This window comes from Pollicipes pollicipes, unplaced genomic scaffold, assembly GCF_011947565.3.
Source record: "Pollicipes pollicipes isolate AB1234 unplaced genomic scaffold, Ppol_2.1 Scaffold_7261;HRSCAF=8764_pilon_pilon_pilon, whole genome shotgun sequence".
Lineage (NCBI taxonomy): Eukaryota > Metazoa > Arthropoda > Thecostraca > Pollicipedomorpha > Pollicipedidae > Pollicipes > Pollicipes pollicipes.
The window spans coordinates 60,841,381-60,865,149 of record NW_023597054.1 but is presented as its reverse complement, the minus strand read 5'-3'; the positions used below and the strand labels follow the sequence as shown (position 1 = coordinate 60,865,149).

At 51.6% G+C, this 23,769-nt stretch overlaps 1 protein-coding gene across 1 annotated transcript in view; it reads left to right on the top strand.

Moving 5' to 3' along the window:
* Positions 1-4,474: 4,474 nt before the first annotated feature.
* The window catches only part of LOC119112842 (acetylcholine receptor subunit alpha-like), a 29,092-nt gene continuing 9,797 nt past the window's right edge, over positions 4,475-23,769 (top strand). Inside the window, exons 1-5 of the mRNA XM_037237129.1 lie at positions 4,475-4,834; positions 20,714-20,758; positions 21,602-21,711; positions 22,796-22,976; positions 23,436-23,551. Coding sequence (XP_037093024.1) covers positions 4,643-4,834; positions 20,714-20,758; positions 21,602-21,711; positions 22,796-22,976; positions 23,436-23,551 — 644 coding nt within the window. The 5' untranslated portion in view covers positions 4,475-4,642. The remainder of the gene's footprint in view (positions 4,835-20,713; positions 20,759-21,601; positions 21,712-22,795; positions 22,977-23,435; positions 23,552-23,769) is intronic.

Below are 23,769 nucleotides of genomic sequence, written 5' to 3'. Positions count from 1 at the left end.
GGATGCTGTTGAGTCATTGAAGGTTCCTGCGTCGATCCGAGCCAACTGCGCGTGTCAGAAGGCATCCCGCGTCAGGGAGGAGATCAATGTGATATGATATATTCCTCTAATCGTCTTCCGGTCGGCCAGGGATCCCGCCCCGTGTCACCAGAATGACAACGGTAAGACACCCTGCGGAGGCCAGAATACCTCCCCCCCCCCCCCCCGCCGCCTGTTCAGCCCCTTCCGAGAATGCTAATGTGCTCCGTTGTGTTCTTCTTAACGGAACCTTTCCCGGAAAGAAATAAAGGGTCTCATTATTAAAGAAACAAATTACATCAGGAGGTTTGAGGCTGCGCACCCGTAATCCCGGGGAGCAAGGACAGCGATGGTCTGCGTTGCCGTTTCCGAAAAACCGAACGCCTCTGGCCACTGCAAGTACGCCAGGCGGCAGGCGCCGTGCGCGCAAAAACGACCATCCCGAATTAACGTTTCGGAATGTCTTTCAAAATTATTCGCACAGTTTAAAGATTAGATTGGGCAAATACTTTAAAAATATTTGAGCCTGTCCTCTGGGCAGATTGGCAGTTGCAGTAACACGAAAAATAAAGATTCTGCATTTACTCATCGAGTTCCACCGGCAGACTACAGCACCAATTCGCCGTGCTCTTAAGGCCAATGGGTTAGAATCATCAATCTAAAAATTGCGCTGGTCAAATATGGGCCGGAATATATCCTAATTGTACGATTTCATGTCCTACAGCCTTCAAAGTTGCACCACCTATGGAAACTGCGACGCCTGGCGATGAGGTTTTTGTTGTTAAGATATGCGGGCGCGCATGCTCAAAACGACGTCACATAATTTGGATCACTACTTGTGGCCATGGTAATACAAATTGTTGACCCATTTCGAACCGCAACATGCATTCGCGAGGTCCTTGACAACACTCTACAGCCCAGATGAAAATTCTAACAGAATTTCTGAGTTCTGCCGCCTCAAAAGGAGCACGCTGCACTATTGTAAAATGAAGAGGGCCAGCAATTTATTTCATGTTGTCGTTCACCGCATTCTTTTTTTAGTTTACCAGAAACTTTAACTGGCAATATTTCTGAGTTCAATCGGTTTAAAAAGAGTGCATTGTACCATCGTAAAATGAATAGGGCCAACGATTTATTGCTGGCAGTCGTTCAACGCATGATTTTTTTTACAAAATGTTCTATAACGTTCAGGCAGAGATGATCTCGCCGTAGCGTCTGGCTTGTATTCCAGTTATCGAAGGTAGAAATGTATGATACACACACACACACACACACACACACACACACACACACACACACACACACACACACACACACACACACACACACACACACACACACACACACACACACACACACACACACACACACACACACACACACACACACACACACACACACACACACACACACACACACACACACACATATATATATATATATATATATATATATATATATATATATATATATATATATATAGCATAAAAAACATGCCCTCATTAAGAAATGGGCCATAGCCGGCCGTTTTTGGGGGGTCTTTTTGCTATCAGCGGGCCCCCTGCCAACCTTGTGTTCCCCCTTGCCAAGGCTCTGGCTGCGCGTCTGGATGTCTCTTATAAGAAAATAGCTTCGCCACGAGGAGCACACCGTTATTAGTGAGGGAGACGAGGAGGACAGGAATAGAGCGATGGGTAGCAAGAGAGACAGAGACCAGGAGAGGGAGGAGTAAGAACCTCCATTCTCTACACCTGCTAGCACACATTTCATAATGAGATCACGCGAATGACACCCAACAGGCAGCGCCACGACGGTAGTGACGGCGTCGAATGCTGAAGAGTCATGTGCTTCGGCATTGCCTGGACAGTTGACACTTCTCGTCAGTTAAAATCATGTGTCCTTGCACATGCGCTTCACGGTGTCAGAATTTTACTTTAGTTAATCACCAACGCCTTGGTGCCGAGCCTCCCTAGTCCTAGTCCGCGATGGAGCGCCATAAGCCCGCTCACGGGAGGCTGTGAGCCCAGACCCGTCTTGATTGGAGCACGCCAGTGCCTCTGAGCTCTCGTTCGAATTATATGATCCATAGCGGTCTCGAGCTTCAGGTGAACCGACCGATGTCTCAGTTCCATCGAACCATCCTCTGTTTACGCGGACAACACGGAAGTCTCGATACGGCCGTGCCGCTGTCCCTGGACGCGGTCCGTCCCCATGGCCGTGCCGCTGTCCCTGGCCGCGGTCCATCCCCATGGCTGTGCTGCTGTCCCTGGCCGCGGTCCGTTCCCATGCCTGTGCCACCGTCTCGGGCTGCGGTCCATCCCCATGGCTGTGCCGCCATCTCTGGCCGCGGTCCATCCCCATGGCTGTGCCGCCGTCTCTGGCCGCGGACCGCCTTGACGGCCGGCTGATGATGCGGTGATGGTGGTCCGGGCGTCGGTCGCCGGTGACCCACTGAGCAGGGCTGATATGCCAGGTCTGGGAGCCAGTGGCGCAAACGGAGAGGGGGAGGGGGTGGAGGGCGCGTCCCCCCTCAGGTTTCGAGGCCTTTGGAACCCTCGGGCCTGACGATTAAGGGCCAACTCCGAGGGTTGAGGGCATTTAAGGGTCGATGGGCTGGCCGGAGGTAGTATTAAAGGGTATGGCCCAAAGGGTAGGCCCTAAAATGCCAGCCAGAGGGACCTTGGCGCCGATTTGAGCCCTGAGTCGATCAGAGCTTTTATGCCGGTCAGTGTCGTAACGAACAATCGGCTCCCGGTCGTTCTGAGCTCGAGGGCATATTTCCGAAGCAAAGACAGGGCGGAGCCCGCGATATGTATTGGCCGGGACCCTCAGTCACCGAGGAGCCCCTGTATCGGCTAGCCCATAGCGTCTAGCCGAGATTCCTGTTTGGCAAGGGGGCCCAAGTCGGCCAGAGTCAGTGTTCGGGGGGCCACGAAGAGACCTCAATGGGCCAACAATCAATGGCTCGTTCGGAAGGCTGAAGGACCGAAAGGGCCTGAATGGATGGCTACAAGCCGCCATGAAGAATCCCGACCCGTGAGGCCACGACCTGACATGTCGGTCAGAGGGTCTCTTGTACCAATTAAGGACACCCTGAAACAATGCGGGCATCTGTGTCGGCCGGAGATCACCGACACCGAACAGTTGGTGACGTGTCCACCTAAGCCCTAGGAAGTCGTTTCCAAGCAGGGGCCAGGCCGGGCCCCGCGATCTGCATTGGCCGGAGTCCCGGAAACAAAGACGGGCATCTGGGTCTGTCAGGGACCTGCAATACCTAACAGGGAATCCTGTTTTGGCAAGTGTCCCGAGTGGGTGAAGGTCCGTATTTGAGGTGGCCTGAAGGAGATCTGAAGATGGGCTCAAACGGCCATCGAGACCAAGGATGAAGGGCGCGATTCGTAGGCTGAATTGTCCGAAGGACCGGCTATAAGTCACCTTAAATGGAATGTTCCACGGCGGAAAATATTCTAGAAAGCATCAGGTATGGCGAAATAAGATCCCTTTTAACTATTGGTATACCTTTAAGTGGAAAAGACTCCTCTAGATGACAAAGTTTTTCAGTTTTGTAAATATGCTCCTCAATGCGTTATTGTTTACGTCATCGCACCTTGCACAACACTGATTGAGAGTCAATTGACGGCTGTTATATTTGTAAATCGTGCTCGCGAAGGCCAGATATGTACGACTCGACAATTATATTTTTATTGGCCCTGATGGCCACGTGGCTGATGAAATGACAGGATTTGAATGACGTAATTATGACGTCGTGAATGTCTGGGCGACCTCGAAATAGTCTCCCTGAAATAGTCGGCACATTTTCACGGGCGTGTAGCCAGAAACTAGGCGTGGTTTGGGCCTTAGGAAGGGCAGGACCGTGAACTGCACTGAACGATATTCAAGATGGCCTTTTCAGTTCAAAGCCCATACAAATGTGGAACACTGTCTACCCTACTGAAGGTTAGACGATGCTTGCTCTTACACCTATCGTCAGCAGGGGCATGGTTCCGCACGATGAGATGAGGATAGGGAGAGGCGGTGGCTGAACTGTGAAATGGTACACAACCACCCCAAAATGTCGAGCAGACTGGTATTTTTCCGGATTTGACCTACTCCCTTCCCAAGCTTGGGGGGGAGGGGCTGGAGCCCTAGTTGGGAAAGCTAGAGTCCCCTGATTGGAAAGAGAATTGCACCCCTGACGATCGGACGTGTTTTCACTCATCGTCATGATTGCGCGAGTGTTCACCATAACACCTCAGCAACAGCGCCACTGACGGCCGAGCGTGTGCTCCGATTCGTCCCTAACCTAGCACCGCTCCGTCAGCCGCGACCCCTCGTCCCCGCCTCGCTGAGCGATTGCCAGACAGCGACGACCCGCGGGCGCGCCGTGCCGCGGCGGGCGGCCGGCGGCGCCGGCGGCGCGCCGTCGCTGGCGGCGGAGTCGCGGGGCGCCGTCGGTCGCGGTCGGACGGCGGCCGCGCCGCGCCCATGGCCACGCCGAGCGGCGTCATTGATCGGGATCCACCACCGGGTCCCCCAAAATCGGCGCCGTGTCGCCACTGACGGCCGCAGCGGCGGGCGACGTCTGACGGTGATGCTGACGGGGGCGACGCCCTGACAGCTCGCGATGGCGCCCCGGGGCGCCAGCCTGCTGCTGCTGGTGGCGCTGGGCGGCGCGCTGACCGCCGCCAACTCGGACGCGTCGCGCCTCTACGACCACCTGCTCTCCAACTACAACAAGCTGGTGCGGCCCGTGGTGAACAACACGGACAAGCTGCAGGTGTTCATCAAGCTCAAGCTCTCGCAGCTCATCGACGTGGTGAGTAGTCGAGGTGCGGGGTGGGGAACCGGCCGCCCGCCGCCCGATGCTCTCCCCCTCAGCTGAGCTAGGACCGATCGGTCCTGCCCGGCGCTTCGGCCCGCTGCACTGCTGCTGGAGCGTTTTATTTGGGGCCGGAGCGCTGGCGTGGGATTCGGCGTTGAAATTAGACACTGGAGAGTCAGCGGGGTGCGATGGCATTGGTGCGCCGTGGAGTGAAACGTTATAACGCGCTGCCGTGCTGGCAGCATGTCTTTGATTGAAATTGTTCAGAACCGACAGAGCAGTTAGAACAAGTCGATATTGTCTTTGGAAGTGAAGTCTGGAAGCTGATTGCCTCTCTGCGGCTGAGACGCGCTGCGTCGGATGCATGACATTCATCAGCCGGCAGTCCAGTTGGTGTTATTATTTGTTTAATATCTGTCCGGAAATAAGGAAGATTGGATTGAGATATTGTGAGACCTCAATAGCAGGCCCGTTCGGAGGATCTAAGCAATCGCAACGTTGCAGCCTGCAACTTAAAATGAGATTGCAATATTCTTTAAAGTAGGATGAATGTGCGGGTTGAATGGCAAGTTATGGCTCCACGATGCCATCCGGGTTGCAGCTTCTACCAGTAAAAACTCCTTTGGCATGCACTCGAAGATTTTGACCTCGAAAGCAGTGCCCAAGGAAGTCACCCTTCCAGATCGATCACCAGAGTACTAATTCAAACCAACAGCTTGTTCGGAGGACCCTGATGGCCAAAGGCCTACCGCAAGTAATTGTGTCCATTTGATTAGCTGGCAAATAAGGCATTGCGACCGATCGCCATATCATTGGTGTCATCCACTCAGTAAGTGCAAACAGTGGACAGATCTAAGTTCTCTAGAAAACTTAATGGTCTTAATGACCTTAAAAGATAATCGCACTAATCCGATAGTCGACATCTTGCGAACCGGAGGTGTGTCTCAGTATGTGAAGACGTGGATAAAGGAGGGGGATGGGGGGCCACCCGTGTGATGGCGCTATTTGGGGCGTCCCGCCAGAACAGCAAGCGTGGGAACACCGGGAATCTGTTCCGCCAGATCATGTATCGCATCAGCATCATGTTGGTGTTATACAAGTACATCACGAAGGCATCAAGGCGATATCAGCGTAACATTTTATCATCCCTGATATATTTAACCCGGCGAATATACCGCCTCGGCTCCGGCACTATGGGTGAAGCGGGTTTGCTCAGAGCATTCTACAGTGACCGCCGGTGAAGACCTTTTGTGAATGAGAGAATTAAACCTAAAAACTAAAATGAATTAGTAATGACATTTTGAGCTATGTCGAAAATATTTCGGGCATTATCAGAGGTGAATGGTGTCCGAAATTTTTGACTGTGGATGTTATCATAGTCAATGTTAAACCGCCTCCATTTAAAAGATGAGCATTTGTGCAACACTTCTTACGAATTTGACTACATTTACGAAGATTTAACACAGTAAGACGAGCTGGCAATAGGTGCGATCACTGCGCTGTGTGTTCCGATTAACTGTGCTCACGCGGCGAGACATACACGCAAAACTCTGAATATCTCCAAACTAGAGATGGTTTTCAAATACCTTATCATACCTGATGATGGCACCTCCACCTGCGACTGCCGAGCAGCCCCTCCACGCAAAGGACCGCGTCACACCGAGCGCCCCAGCCCCCCTCCCCCCCCGTCCAATGTTCCTCCTCCCCGGGGAGGCGTCCCGACTCGCTCTTCTGTCCCCGTATCACGTTACCCTGGTGAGTATCGCGGCGGACCATTAGTGCCGAGAGAAGGGGGGGGGGGGGGACACACTTCCACCGGGCCCCCGTCGGCTGGGCCGGGCCGGCGCAGCTCCCGGCGGTCGCACCAAGGCCCGTCGGCGGAGCCGCAGACCTCCGGTGACTCACGGCACGGAGCGTGACACGCAACGACACCGGATAATCATGGACGAAACGCGACCGGGGACGGGGACGGGGACCGGCAACAGCCGGTGTGAAACGTGACCGGTGTGTGTGCCGGTACCGGCCGGTGTCATATGCGACCGGTGCGTGTACCGGTGCCGGCCGGTGTCAAACGTAACCGGTGTGTGTACCGGTACCGGCCGGTGTCATATGCGACCGGTGCATGAGCCGGTGCCAGCCGGTGTCAAACGTAACCGGTGTGTGTACCGGTACCGGCCGGTGTCATATGCGACCGGTGCATGAGCCGGTGCCGACCAGTGTCAAACACGACCGGTGCATGAACCGGTACCGGCCGGTGTGATATGCGACCGGTGCATGAGCCGGTGCCGGCCAGTGTCAAACACGACCGGTGCGTGCACCGGTGCCGGCCGGTGTCAAACGTAACCGGTGTGTGTACCGGTACCGGCCGGTGTCACATGCGACCGGTGCGTGAACCGGTACCGGCCAGTGTCAAACACGACCGGTGCGTGAACCGGTACCGGCCGGTGTCATATGCGACCGGTGCGTGTACCGGTGCCGGCCGGTGTCAAACGTAACCGGTGTGTGTACCGGTACCGGCCGGTGTCACATGCGACCGGTGCGTGAACCGGTGCCGGCCAGTGTCAAACACGACCGGTGCGTGAACCGGTACCGGCCGGTGTCATATGCGACCGGTGCGTGTACCGGTGCCGGCCGGTGTCAAACGTAGCCGGTGTGTGTACCGGTACCGGCCGGTGTCATGTGCGACCAGTGCGTGTACCGGCACCGGCCAGTGTCAAACACGACCGGTGCGTGAACCGGTACCGGCTGCTATCATATGCGACCGGTGCGTGCACCGGTGCCGGCTGGGGTCAAACGTGACCGGTGCGTATACCAGTACCGGCCGGTGTCATATGCAACCGGTGCGTGTACCGGTGCCAGCCGGTGTCAAATGCGACCAGTATGAATTGGGGTATTCTGTTGGACGGGAGTTGTGAGATTCGCTTACGTCACAGCCTTGATCATGTCCGTTATTGGCGCTGTTCAATTGCATCCCTCACTGGACCCTGAGGCGTCACGTGATGCAATGAATTTGTGAAGGTTAATAGATCAGAGTAAGCAGGCTATAAATGGAGTGTTCCACATTTGTATGGGGTTTTTAACTGCGATAGCCATCTTGAAGACCATTCGGTGCAGTTCACAGCCATGCCCGTCTTGAGACCTGAACCCGCTAAAGTTTCTGAACTACACGCCCACGAAGATGTGTCGACTTTTTCGGGGAGACTGCTGTAAGGTCATTCAGGCATTCATGACGCCATAATTACGCCATTTGCCACAATGTCATTTCAGTAGCCATGCGACGATCATGAAGGTTAAGAAAGTATAACTTTCGAGCTGCTCATAGCTGTCGTTCGTGAGCGCGATTTCCAAATATAACCGCCGTCAATTGGCTCTCAATCAATTTGGCGTTAGTTACGTTGACGTAATCAAACAATAAAGCATCGAAAAGCACATTTACTAAACAAATGCATCGTGTTGTCTAGAGCATTCCTTCCCACTTAGAAATATACCAATAGTGATAAGCGAGCTTATTTCATCATATATGTACTTGCTTCAATATCTTCAAATGTGAAACATTCCGTTTAATTGACCGTTTTTCAAAAAATGGAAGCTGACATACATTGCCTCCAGCAGCACTTGAATTTTCCAGAACTGAGTGTACATAGCCAAGTATTTGTGCTGCACTGCTTCTTGAAAAAAGACATCGTATACGGATGTGTAAATCGCAGCACTTCCACCCCCACCCCCGCCCCCAAGTATTTGGGCGCTTTGTAGGCCCGGGGGCATTTTGCCTTAGCCTTAGGCATACGTTTATATGTATATACATACGATATTTTAAATGTGTTTGAAATGGTCTTATACCATGGTATAGTTCCATTTCAAACACATATCTAACATAAAGATATATCGTTTTGAGTCGAGTAGTGAATTGCGTTTGTTTGCATATTATCACGGCTGCATTGCTTAGCGCCTTTCTTAAATGGAAGTGGAGGTGATATTGCTTTCCGGACCGCCGGCGCCTTTTATGACTGGCGAACGCTATTTTATCACTCTCAAGAGTAGGGAAATATTTTGCCTCGAGATCAAATGGCAAAATAAATATAAGGATTCTGAGAAAAGAGGTGGCTGTTCGATGGAGTGCAAGAACGCTTTTGAAAGTTTAAGTGGGTGTTTTAATGGAAGTTTAGGCGGAAGATAAGCTACTGAATAACTTTAGGTTTATTAGGATGTTTTAACGGATGTTTGCGTGGAAGCCTAAATGAGTGGTAAGGAAGGTCAAGTGGGAGTAGAAGGCGACAAGTTGACACGTTAAGGCCGTGTTTGAAGTTGATGTGTCCAAGGCGCCTGGTACCAAGGGCGAGATGTGGGGAGATTCGGCCCTGCATTGCGCAAAGGGGATTTATGGGATAACTGAGATCATCAGGAATGGCATCAGCCATGCCTGTAAACTTTGACACTATTTCAGGAATCGTGACGAGAATTCCAACGCCCCAGACGCATTCTCCGCAGCGTTTCAGCTCACCCAGCACTGTTCAACGCTCGCCTCTAACAGGCCTGACCGACAAAACCAGCCGCTCGCTGCCCTGCCGGTCGAGACCTGTTTTGTCAGATCCTCGCGAAAGACGCATATTGCCTGGTTCAAAAACGCGCATCGACCAGGAGCGCCCAGAATCCTACTTGATGTGCATGATGTAGACGTCTATGCGTGCTGCGCCTTCGAACAAGCGTGTTGTATTGCCCCCTATAATTCAAGATCAGCTGGTGATTGATGGGCGTCTGTGGAGCATACGAATCAGCGTTGTTGGCGGCTCAATACGAAACGCAGGGTATCCGAGTCCCAACGCTTCTGGTTGTCATCGCGGCACACGTTAATGTCAGTGATCGGCTGGCCATTGACCTTTCAGACGCATAGCTACCACGCGAGTATATGCCAAAAACATCGCGGTAACGGAAATGTGAGAGGATGAAAATTGCATCACGCCTTCTTTCTTCATCACTCACAAAACACCCCGACATCGTACTAAGACACACGCAGAAATGCTAAATATGCCAAAATATGTCAATTTGCCACGATGTTTTCGATCACTCTCCACCCATGCTCAGCATGTGCACTTGTTTCCTTCCTTGAAATCACATATCTTTGTGGTTTTTTATTTCTACGTGTACTTCATTCGCCGCTTGATATTCAATCCTCGCGGCGTCTCGTCCCACTGGGACGTAACGCGGCCGTCAGCCATGCGCCAGCCCACGGTCGCTCTGTTCACGCTTGAAAGCCCGCAAACGTCCCGAGATAGAAGTCCCTGTGTAGGGGAAGGCTCGAGAGCAGGGATGGCCGGAATAGACACCGCCGCACTGTCACACTTCTTGTGTTTGACTTGAATTGCATGGCCCTGGAACGGCCATTTTGGGCCGAAAGAGCTCAAACGTAGCCCAGTCAGGGTGTGGCTCAGGGGCAACATGTCTCGCGCGGGATTCAACATCGCTAAACGTAGTTAAAAGACTAACTTGGGATAGACGTGGTGGATGACTTTTTCATCCATTTTGCTAAATATTTTTCAGTGCTTGCATTCCAGCATGTGCGTGCAAGAACATAAATGAATACCGAACAAACTGCGCGCATCAGCGAGTGGGATATCTGCCACCAAAGCTGGATCCACATTCCTTCTCACGGGCGCTGCCCGTATTTCTCGGAAAATTCACCTCCATTTTGTCCGCACGCTGCTCTTCATGTTCTTGGCTGCAGCGGAGATGGCGACGGCGTTGGTCGTGCTAGACAGCGCCAGGGCAGAGCTGTCATGTCCATGACCACCTACAAGGACCACCTACAAGTAACGCCAGCCATGCGAGAAACGGTCACGTCCAGCCGATCGTCTAACTGGCCAGACATGGGCCTGGATTTCCCTTCCACCTAGCTCAGTCACCTTTGGTCGTCCATTTGCTACATATTTGTGGAGATCTACGAAGTGGTGCTGGCCCGAGCTCACGTTCCACATGCATTGTGCCTGGAGTTCCCAAACTTTACTTTACGTCGAAGCACGTGGTTCTCCCCCACGCGGATTTGTTGTGGACTGTCCCCACACAGGAGCCAGCAGGGTTCAGAGGTGAACAGACATCAGTGCCAGTGCTGGTACATAACATACATTAGTGATTGCAATATGAGACCATCGTGAATACTCGAACGGTTACCTCGTCCTCCATGCAGGCTGCCGCACTGCCGCCGTGAACTGCTTAAATAAAGGCAGGGCGCGGCGGGCCACGCCCATGACTTGGGGGCCAAAGGAGTTAACTAACAGAGTGGTCACTAGTGCTTGGCAAGAGGTGGGGCATGTAAGGCTCTGGAACAAGGTCGCGTCTTAACATGGACGGAGCTCCTGTTTTAGAGTTTGCTCGTATCCCCTTTTCGCGCCATCGTGCGCCTTATGTTGCGCGTTTCAAATGCATGTGTGCTATAAAATACAAATGCGAGTACAAGGACTTGTACTTGCGTGTCACATGTGTCAGATGTCATCTTGCAATGCGTGTATTCCAATTTTACGATGCACAACTAGGTATGTCGCAACCTAAGCCTACATCCAAGCCCATAGTGTGTGTGGTGTTCTGCACAGATGGGTATTTTATGGATCTCACAAGTAAAGGAAGCAAACATCAGTGCACATTTCTAGAAAATTCACCGAGCACGGGAACTGTTCCAAGTAGCGAAACGTTCTCAAAGCGTTTCAGCTCAACCACCGAGTAATAAAGCACACATGGTCACCTCTCTGAGAGAAGCCATGCCTATCTCTGATTTAAGGCTTCATCTCGGAACGTATAAGGCTCACTGCCCATCAAAGTTGCCGGCCGCCACAAAACCCGCTGATTTATGACAGTGATAACCTCCCCTGGGCCGTGATGCCGATGTCTCGTTAAGATGGCGGTGGTGATTAACACGCGTGGCGTAGCAAAATAGCTTCCGGAGCCCGCTCTGATCATCAATTGTGTGCGAACGTCGGATGCGGCGGCGTACAGGATTTATCCCAGCCCCACGTATACGGTCCCCCCCCTCTCTCTCTCTCTCTCTCTCTCTCTCTCTCTCTCTCTCTCTCTCTCTCTCTCTCTCTCTCTCTCTCTCTCTCTCTCTCTCTCTCTCTCTCTCTCTCTCTCTCTCTCTCTCTCTCTCTCTCTCTCTCTCTCTCTCTCTCTCTCATGCTGGATAAGCATTGATAAATCAACAAAAGCCCAAGGCAGTGGATCGAAAGTGCCATCTCAGTGGACACGTGTGCGCACTCTTATCCGGCGTGAGCACATCCGGGATGGTATGCCAACGGCGCATTTAGCTCAGACAATACCTTAATCAGTTTTCCCCTCAGTAGCTTTTTCATACTAAGCCCTGTACAGTATTGAGCATAACCTTGAAGCTATAATCAATAAACGCATTTCATAGTAATACACCGGCAGCGTCAAAAGCAATCGAAACCGGTATAACACTGTGCGGTATAGTTCGATCGACCGGCGGGCTGCACAGCATCGCCTCGGCTGGCTACGCGGCTCGGTGAGCGTTGTGTCGCCAGTGGCACTGCCGTGGGGTCGATCGTGCCGTGCTATTGTGTCGGCGCGTGATACCGCGAGACCACGGGAAACGCACGGTCGACACGGCAGGTTACGACGGACGGCCGGTCGGCACGGGCTGTGGGCGAGGTCCGGTCCGGAAGTCCAAGTCGAATCGAGTCCAGCGTTTTGCTGCAGCGCCGGTCCAGGCGTATCAGTATCGAAGTAGCGTTCCCTTCCATTTTGCCGGCAGCCTAGCTGTCGTTTCAGCGGCGCTGCTCATCATAGTCGAGGTCAAACCGTTTGGATTAAGCTAAAAAAAGGAGCCGTTTGGGAGATAGAAGAGCAGTCTTCGATTGCATTTGATACCAGCCAGTTGTCGGCGCTACCGGCCCGACGAAGCAGCCCAGTGGCAATACCGTCTCCGCAGACCTACACGGGCGAGCCAGCACCCGCCGGGAAGTGAGCTGTCCCGGTCGGTGGTCGTGTGAGCATCGGCCCAGGCCGCTGCTTCGCCGTCCGGTAATGTGTGCGCCTGACCGGCCGGCCGCGTCCCCCTCCCCCACCTCTCCGGTCAAGACTGAACGCGGCCGCGCCGACAATGAGCACATCAGTTAATCACCACTGATGTGCTGATGAAGCAGCCAACACCGAGCCGTACTTAGCCGGGCGTGCCATTGTGCGAGCGGCGCCTCCATTAGAGTGGCGCGCCGGTCGATGTCGGGTAACCAGCCGGCGTAGGAATGGGGCATTCTTCCACGTGGCTGGTGCGCCCGCAGCCCTGTCAGGTCCGGCCAGCCGGTGCTCTTCCGTCGTATCGGGCCTCATCCCGGCCCGGCCTCCCGAACAGAACGGTCAGCGGGCAGGCCGTGTGTGTTGCGCGCCCCGGTCGTTAAGCGATCGAGCATGGCAACGCTGCGTGTGCATGCCTCAAAGGGACCGCAGACCGCGTCCGCCGGCGGCGCGAGTGGACTGCGGCCGCGACAGCACTCGGCTCCATCCGCCCGAGGAAACGACGGGCGATTTATGATTCTCGCCGATGCAGCACCGGCGGCATGACAAGCGGCCGCGGATGGCGCGAGCGCCGGCCGGCGCGCGTAATCAAACGCACCGCCGCTCCGCCGATAAGATTGATCCCACCAATAAGGCGGACCTATGTTTGCGTCGGCAGAGCGGCCCGGCTGTGTCTATGGATTGGGGCGGGGCGCTCGGCATATGCGCCGCCCGCCGGCACTGCGCTGTCGGGGGTCGTTAGGTTCCGGCGGCGGGCGGCGGATCGCGTCGTTCCGGTTCAGCTGCGCCGATGTACCCACAGGCGGGTCGCGCTAATTCGGTTTGCTCACCAGAGCATCGCGGCGATCCTGGCGATGCGCCAAGAAACGCTGACCTAGACGAGAATGGGAAAGGAAATTGGCGGATGCGTGAATTGAGTTATTTATTAACAACGGTACTGCAAGCGATACCAGGCCAAGAAATGCTCTGTAACTACGCTGACTTTTAGTGACTCACAGCTGCTCAAACACTAACACAATTTCAGGCGGCAAGTTTGCCAAAACCGACAGTGCTGCTCTTCTTGTACGCACCATACTCGGCTATGTCTTGACACTCATGCTCACGACAAAATATTTATTACAATGAAACGAGCGATGCTTCAACCTCAATCCCATGGTAAGCCGTCATTTACAAGTTTATTTTTGCGGCCCGTTGGGATAAAAAGATAACCAAATAATGAACATGCCAGGTACCAGGTCTTAAAACAATTTACTAGCTGATAACGACATGCGTGACCCTGCAGCAAACGGTGATGTGCCGTGCCCTTGCGCCCAGTCATGACAATCGCGATTTGCGTCCATCTGATTTCCGCCCTAAGTCTCGAGGCGTCAAGGTGCGAGTGCGTGACTGGTTTATGGAAGCATGATGCCGAGCGTGACTGGTTTATGGGAGCATGATGCCGAGCGTGACTGGTTTATTGGAGCATGATGCGAGCGCGTGACTGGTTTATGGGAGCATGATGCCGAGTGTGACTGGTTTATGGGAGCATGATGCGAGCGCGTGACTGGTTTATGGGAGCATGATGCCGAGCGTGACTGGTTTATGGGAGCATGATGCCGAGCGTGACTGGTTTATGGGAGCATGATGCGAGCGCGTGACTGGTTTATGGGAGCATGATGCCGAGCGTGACTGGTTTATGGGAGCATGATGCCGAGCGTGACTGGTTTATGGGAGCATGATGCCGAGCGTGACTGGTTTATTGGAGCATGATGCCGAGTGTGACTGGTTTATTGGAGCATGATGCCGAGTGTGACTGGTTTATTGGAGCATGATGCCGAGCGTGACTGGTTTATGGGAGCATGATGCCGAGCGTGACTGGTTTATGGGAGCATGATGCCGAGCGTGACTGGTTTATTGGAGCATGATGCCGAGTGTGACTGGTTTATTGGAGCATGATGCCGAGTGTGACTGGTTGTGTACCGCTGCATGCAGGGTTCGTCATAGGTCACCGGCTGTGAGTGTGATGCTTGGACGCCACATCTCGCTGTTGGTCACAAATGATCGCTGCGTGCAGGATACACAGTAAGTCACCGGCTGTGGGTGCGCTGATAGGACGCCACATCTCGCTGATTGGTCACAGATGATCGCTGCGATCGAGGCGTCATCAAGTTTAAATTTCCTCCTTCTTTTTGAAATTCGGAAAAGTTGGTGGATAAACGAGCGTGGGAGTCTTTTTCCGTGATGATCGATAATTCGGCAGACGTTCGTCCCTTTACGTCAAAGGCAATTATTTTTTTACGTTTTGGTCTTAACAAAAGCTGATGTTGATGGGGCCAATTCAGATGACTGATTTTAATTATCCTTAATGATAGTGAAAGACATTCTGTTGAATGCCATCCAGTCTTCATGAATGAAGGCCCCGAAGTGATTTAAGCTTTTTTCGTGGCGTGGTGCATGACAGCATCAATCTGATTTCATACTCCAGCGAGCCACTAATGGACGCAAAAATGCCCATTTCAGCACAACAGTGTAAAGCAAGCGCAAAACGCTGGCATGGGATAATCCATGCGCGTAAATGTGTAGACGAATAGGCGCATCCCGGAATCCAGAGAATCGTTCGACAACATTGAAAAATGGACATAGGTCCGGGAGATTTTTCGAATTTTTTCTAAGCAATCCTGGAACCGAAAGTATTCTTGCAGGATTTCAAAGAAAAAAATCCAGATACAGGGGTTAGTTACCCGACAAATATTTCAAAACCAGTTGCTCTTCTGTGCGTTTATGATAAAGCTTCTAGCTCCTGTAAATACTCATTAGCACATGATAAGAATATGGCCAGGGCCCAATACAAATACATGGATACTAAATGATTATTTGAATAACGATGCATTCTTTATTGACCACACTAATGTGAACGAGTAGATAAATTGCGTATAGCGTATATATATATATATATATATATATATATATATATATATATATATATATATGTACATATGCATATACGGATGTATGTACGTATGTATGCATGTATATATACAAATATATATGGGTTCACATGCATAGGTATACGCATTAACGCACTGCATGTGTTGTGCGTGTTTTTCATGAATTAGTTAAATGTTTTGAAGTCAATCTCTTGTCAGAAATAACCCCAGCAAAAGAGCTATTATCTACTGGATTGCACAATTCTTAACGAATCTCTCAGATAAATGAGGTCGGCTTTTTGGCATCAGGACGAAGTGTAACACTAACACATGGTGCATTTATGAAGGGAACGGAGGAAGAAGGCAGTACAAATACAGCAAAATATGAACATAAAAAGAAAGGATCATGTTTAAAAAACGCTCATATCAGTGTCATGCCCAAACAAAAACATTACTCAGAGCTAATTATGAAAGAGCGACAATCTTCTCCAAAAACGCTGGTATTGTGTGACCGACATTCTTCGCCATTTGTCCCATTCTACTTGTTCACACGGGGTTCATACGAGCTCATTGCGCGCGCCAAGTGACACTTGCAGCTCATGATGCTGCACTGTTCTACCCCCGTCCAAATGCCCATCTAATGAAGACGTGCGCCACTGAAACGATAACTTTTTACGAAATACCTCCCGTACACTCTTGACTTTCTGATCGCCGTCGTTGGCTACGGCGGCTGCCGGTCTGTCGTAAGACGCGCTGGCACTCTCCTAAAGACTTACTCTGGCTGATTCGTAGGCTTAAAATGGCGGAGAACCACATGACTGACAAATGAAGAGTTGGTGCAGTCAATTCTGTCCTGTGAGGCGAAAGTGCGATACATTCCACCGGACATCAGGCATAAAATAGCCAGACTGCGTAATCTATATTCAGTTTTGTCAGGCTTGGCCTGGAACGTGCAATGTTCATCTGGAACGTCATCATATACCTAAAAATGATGTTGGTGTGTGATGCTGATCGTAAAATCCAGGCATTAGGTGGAATGCTTAGCTTTTGTTTGTCATGTTGGACCGCATTCAACGCCTATATACCTGTCAGGCAAAAGGCGTAATAATGGTGCATACGGAAAACGCCTGTGACCTCGTGGGCATTTCAAATAAAGCCCCAGTCCTCAACCAGGTAGCGCAATAGTGGTATTTTATCATGCCTGCATGACACACCGGCATTATATGAGAGACCTAGCATTTTTTTTAAATGCCGGACTACGCCAAACTCCTACAACGTGTTCATCTCGAACATCATGAATCCATGCTGAAGATACAGTAAGTGGACAGGTAGAAGAATCAATACTATAAACGGGCAAAACGTAACTTTAGGAGCTAGTGTGGTGAAGTTGGTCCCAAAACATTTCCATCCGCTTCCTGTACAGGGTAGCAAATTTTGCTGTCATTTACAATGTAAAGCGATGCTATCCAATCTGTACTGAGGGAGATGGGCCGTGGAGTAGGTAGATTGGCATGCGTGTTTTAGGTAGCAGAGGGTGAGCTAAACATAAATCAATTCTGAAAATGTGGGGAGTTTAGATTGCTGGCCCATCCACCCTGAAAACTGAGGGGAGGGGACCTTAGGCCCCTCCCGTTCCCATACCCATGACCTGCGTGTCTGAAAAGACACCAAAATGTGTGTCTGTCCAATAAGGACTTGGGCAGCACATGGAGAAGCGTTTGGAACATCCATTTGAAGTATGAACGGAACTTTATGATTCATTTCACTAATCTGCTTGCAATGGTTTGCTATTCTAAGTGCTCCAATTTTTTCCTGAAAGTAGGCGTGAGATCAGTGCTAGCGAGGGGGAATCGGGGTTGAATGAAACAAGTACTAGTAAGACACCTTGCGCGGCATGGGACGAGGAAAAGCGAACCGAGGTGAGGGTTATCTAGTATCATCACGGGGTTCAGGGGTGAAGTTTTCTTTTCAGTTGGGGAAGGGGCTCTAGCTCACCAAACGTTGAGAGTAATGTGGGCCAAATTCGGAACGGAACCCATTTTCGCCTCACGTTGGCCCCGAAACTCCGCTTTGACCACGAAATCCGTTTTGGGTTCGAATCCCGACAGAGCTATGACCGATGTGCGCTAACATATCCTCTGTAGTTGCTGGAGCTTCATAAAAGGGTGCTCGACTACATGTGTCGCGTTTCCTTAAAGGGAGTGGCAACCTTTGTTTGTACATTCCGCTTATTGTTAGATCAAACGGTTTGATTTTATTCGCAATGACAGTTTTCTCGAGAACCTTCTGAATAGGTCAGAATTTGCATTTTAAATAGGCTCTCCTGCAAGCAAAGTGTCATTGGACTCCCTGCTCACCACTATGGAAGTAATACATTGAATTTGCTTTGCCTCCTCCCAAGTGTAGGCTTTGCATTGTTTGCATTGCCCTTATTTGTCAAAATGCTTGCGTACGCATGCAACGAAAGCTTCAAACATCCTTCAAGGAAAAATATACGCAAACATGAGGCTATTACCCCGTGAATTAAACAAAACGGTACACTAGGGGTTTGATTTATCCCCCACTGCGTTGTGCCCAGCGACTTTCCAAAGCACACGTTGGCCCGCACTGGTTCGAACTTCAACCAATGCGTTTCTCGGCAGCCGGCCTTCGTCGCCCGCTGCGCCAATCACGGACGTTCATTCTTATGAGCGTCATTCATACCAGAAGAGGCGCCACTTTTATGCCACTTTTAACACTGGTTCGAACTTCAACCAGTGTGTCTCTCTTTGACTAGCCTTTGTCGCCCCTTGTGGCAATCGCAAACGTTAACTTTTATTGACGTCATTCACATGAGAAGAGGCGTCACTTTTAAGCCCGCTGACCCGTAATGTGCAGTCTGAAACAACTCAAAAGTAGTACCTCTAGTCTGTTACAGCTGACAACGGCTTTCAGCAGATTTTCCCGTCGTCATGACGACGGCAGTCGCACTTACAACAGTTGTCGCGGACGCGGGTTGTGCTCTGGGGCTACTACGAAAGAAAAGGGTGTGGTGTCGTGAAGAAGCGTTTTTAGTCATGCCGTGGCTCTAACCAGCGCTATTATTACACGCAAATGGACGTAAGGTTTCATCAGAGTGTATTTTTAACATATGCTCCAAAAGTGGAACACTCCGTTTAAAAACGAGGACTGCAGGGCTCGGTCTCGTGGTCCGGCCGTATGCCTGGCATTGGGTTCACTCGTCACCGGTCAGTTAACTCCTCACTCGCTCGACCTTACCTTCGTCCTCCTCACATCACCTCACGTCACTTCGTTTCTCACCGCCATGAGCTTATCCGTGGCATCCGTCGCGCGTCTCTCATGTTGATCTAAGTTATCTAGCTGACTGGTGGATCGGGCAGTCACTCCCGCCTTCGGACCTGCCGTGGTGAGAACCCCACGGGAGATGGATGCTTTTGCTGCCCAGGCGCCGGTAACCGGTGTCGAATTCGTGCTGGTAGCACTGAAGGGGTACCCGGATCGGAGATGCTGAGACTACCGGCACCAGAAACGCTAGCCTGTACCAGTGCACTCAAAATCAGTACTAGTGCAAGTACCAGTCAAACATGCTTGGAGGCCGCCACCCACGCCCCTAAGCTGGTGCCGGTGCGATGCCGGTGCCAATCCGTCTGGCCGCCGGTCCCGCCCGCCCGGGACGCGGCACCTCCCGGCCGGCCGCCGCCCCCGGGGAGGGGAATCGCGCTCGCCACCCCCGGGGAGGGTCCGGTGAATATGGAGGATCCGTGTGCGGCTCAGCCGAGCGTGAGAGACGGCTGGCCGCGGCCCGGCGGCAGATGGGGAACAGGGCTGAATGGGCCGGCCTGGTCAGCCGAGCGGCGCCCTACCGCCTCACCGCAGCCTTTCTCCACGCATTATGGTCTGTTGTGGGGCCCGCCGGAAACGCCGTCTATCGATTCCGCCAGAGGCACGTTTTTGCAGAACTGGTCTAATGTCCATTGATTTTGCAGCAATTGGCGAGTTTCTCTGGAGGTAGGTATGTCGCGTTCTTATTCACGTAAGAACGGAGGACAAGGCTGTGATGGCAAGTTTTGCAAGCAGTTGAGCTCGTATCAAGCCCTGCGGAAAGACTAGTTAGCGTAATAGTGCGAAAGAACGGAGGCAAAGCCATAAAGTATATTGGTATCAGTTTAATACAAAATTGACTTCCTGCAATGTGTTTGCGGTGGCAGCAGTAGCTTTGCATTGGCTTCATGGCGAATAATAATGATCCATCTGAAAGTAAAAACAGTGCCGCAAACTGGTCGTTCTTATTTGGGCGCTCCCAGCATGCATGTCGCCAGCCTCATCAATCATCATTCCGCACAAAGTGCATCACCCGACAGCGACTATACTGCACGTAAGGTCGACCGATCCCCTCCCCCCTCCCCACCAGCCGTGACCTGGTGTGAGACTGAGCGCGGCACCACGCCCGCTCCCCACCCAGGACCTAGTGCCGGTGGGCTGGGGAGAGACGGTGCACCCTCCTGGCTCGACCTCTCCGTCTTTGTCGGCCCCCCAATGTCCGGTCTCCATCCACTCTGTCACGGCCCAGCTCAGCCAGCCGTGCCAGCATCTTTCCTCCATCCAGAAGCTCTCTGCTTGATGACCGGCCGCCGGGGAGGCACGAAGTGTTGTCCTGTCCCGCGGAAAGACAAAGCGAATGCGCTCACGCGGTCGCTTGCGCCAGCTTAGTTCGCAGTCCACCGAAAAAACAAACCTGCGATTTGTGTCAGCGTGCTGTGGAAGACCACATGGCCCTAATGATTCCAGGCTATGCTGCTTACAAGCTACTTGCGACTTGTGTGAGCGTGGTGCGGAAGACCACGTTGTCTCGAGAGTTCCAAGCCACGTCTTTATCAACAGTGAACATGATTGGTCATACGACTGCCAGCGCGACAAACTAACATGCCTCTATGTTTTACTTTTATTCCAGAATTTGAAGAGCCAGATTATGACAACCAATCTCTGGGTGAAACATGTAAGTGATCTACTTCCTGCATTGCTAAACAATGCATTATACATGACGTATTGTATATTGTAAAGTTGTAAGCGTCGCTAAGCAATTCTTGTGGTAATCTTTTGAGCGCAGTGATTGGAGAAGAAATAAAACCATCACCGCATTGTCATTACAGCTCTTGATATTTAGCGATGCACAGTGTACAACGTATTGGTACATGTGCCATGCACACTCGAAATGAGCTTTGTTGACGGGTGAGATAACCGACGTTTTCGGACTGCCTTCCTCACACAAGCGCTGACTTGCGTCCAAAGCAAACGGTCAGCGATAGCGGTGATAAACTTGGGCTGGTATCTATTCATATTTGCGCATCGTGAATGGGAAACCTGGCTCGTCAATAACGTGGTGGGGTACGACGGGACACGATCATCATGTGTTTCCATATCCGGGCACAAACCATTTATGAATGATAATGACGTTTGTAGTTGCCAAACCAATAACCATGCATCAATATTCGTGTATAACGTATATCAATACATATATTAATAAGTGCTTAACTGCCAACAACGCCGCGGAGCACTATATATATATAATATGGTCCACTATCACATAGTCAAATTACCAATAACATGGTAGCAGACGATTGGACACGGTCATCGCATGTTTCCATATCCCGGGTCCAGCCCAGTCATGAATAACATTGCCCATGGCGTGTGCACAAAGCTTCATATTAGGCCAAATTGCTGTCACGCCTACCATGCAGTATGCATGTGTGTACCGTATAGCTGGGTCTGCGTTCTGACCGACCCGCGAGTGGTCCGCGTGACACGTGTGACACGTGGCGTGCCGGCGCCCCGGCGGCAGGCGTGGTACGATTACAAGCTCACCTGGGGACCGGAGAAGTACGGCGGCGTGGAGATGCTGCACGTGCCCTCCGACTACATCTGGAGACCCGACATCGTGCTCTACAACAAGTCAGTCGGATGATTGCTCTACCGTTCGTTCTCATTTGCACATCGGCTGATGTCCTGCTGCGGTCGCCAAGGTGTATGAGATGACATCGTTGAAGAGGCTGCCCCACAACTGTGTGGGGTTTGCACTGAGGTGGTCATTTTCATGACTATTCGGTGCAGCTCACATGTTTCTGAACTTGATGCAGGTGAGGTTGTGCAGCCTATGGCACGTCGCCTTTTTGGGAAAGTCACCCAGACACTTTTGGCGTCGTAAAAACGCCACACGAGCATCCCACCTCATCCGCTGGGTTGCGCAAATGATCAAGACAAGTATCGGCTCTTTATCATTCGTGTTTGCGGTGATGCAGCACCCAATGTCTCAACCACAGAAGGCAGTTGGCTAGTAATCAAATTGCGCCGTTCATTAGATGTCTCGATCACGAACGACATTTCGCCATGAATAACACGGACATTTGAGGAACTAGTAGATAAGACGGGCACGAGGCTGCGAATAGAATAACTTAGGAAAAGCGCCGTAACCGAAAATGTATATGCCAGGAAGGAAGATGCCACCACAGATCAGAAATAAGCAAGAAATATATATTACGGAAGAATATATGAGAACACCTGGAGGGAATGCCAAAACACACGCACAAACGCTCGTTAGATGAATTCACTCGCATAAATCAATAACCCCACTTTACGGTGCGTTTGAAACTACAAGTGAGTCATGCCTTATGTCACAAGAATATTTCGTGACGCGTCACACGATGATGCAATGTGGACCAAATTTACTAAACAGTCGAATTCTCTTATTTAAAACATCCTTTGCAGTTAATAGTATACCAGCAGTTACAAGTAACCTTAGCCCATCATGCCTGGCGCCTGCCTCGATATTTTCGCATATGGAACAGGCCCTTTAATGACCACTGAGCGGCATTGGTGAGCTTCGACATGCGCACTTTTGCGAGGCGATGTCTGTCGTTTGTAGCGGGCGGCTTTGAGGTCAGAAGTCTACCCAAACAGACAGGCCTTAACTATCACGCCTTTGGGGGACCGCGTTCCGCCAGTCACGGCCGCGCCTGACCGCGCCTGATCCTCGCAGTGCCGACGGCAACTTCGAGGTTACGTTGGCGACGAAGGCCAAGCTGCACTACAACGGTCTGGTGGAGTGGGAGCCGCCGGCCATCTACAAGTCCTCCTGCGAGATCGACGTCGAGTACTTCCCCTTCGACGAGCAGACGTGCGTCATGAAGTTCGGCAGCTGGACGTACGATGGCTTCCAGGTGAAGACTTGGCTACTACTACCTGGCTACTACTGCTTGGCTACCGCTACTACTACTGGAGCTTGCCTCGGTGATGTTTCAACAATATGCTTGGAGGCCGTACAGGAAGCCACGATTGTGGCCGGCCTGCATTGTTTTTTCCCTGCTGATGCAGCTCCTATGGCTGCATTGCAGGTGACTCAAGTCACCATGTGACTTCCATTTTGCCATCCTCTTGGCAAGATGCAGCCTTCTTGATATCTTCCTCTCTCTTGCTTCTTCCTTTCTTGCCTCTTCCTCTCTTGCTTCTTCCTCTCTTGCCTCTTGTCATCCTCTTGCCATTGTCAGGTTACAGGGGGCGGTCGGGAGATGAGCACCATGCAAATCGATCGGACAACACACGTTCATTATTATATTATGCCTCGTGCTAATCTTTGCGGCTTCAAAACGAAGCCATTTCACGCCTCACACTTCTTTCAGGTCGATCTGCGCCACTTTGACGAAGTGGAAGGATCAGATCTGGTGGAGCAGGGTGTCGATCTCTCAGAGTTCTACATGTCCGTTGAATGGGATATCCTTGATGTACCAGCCGTTCGGTAAGTACTCCTGAGTCATCGGTAAACATGAAGCTTTCAACCTTTACATTTTCCATATTTGTAGGCATTTTATTTACTAGCCTTACATAGAACCAGTTACACTCATCATGTTAATGGCCTCTTTGGATCGGTAGTCTGGTAAACAGTATCAGGTGGTCATTCCGGGGGATGTTTGTGTACAGCTCTGCTGCGAGGCTGGTGAATCAGGACATTCGGCA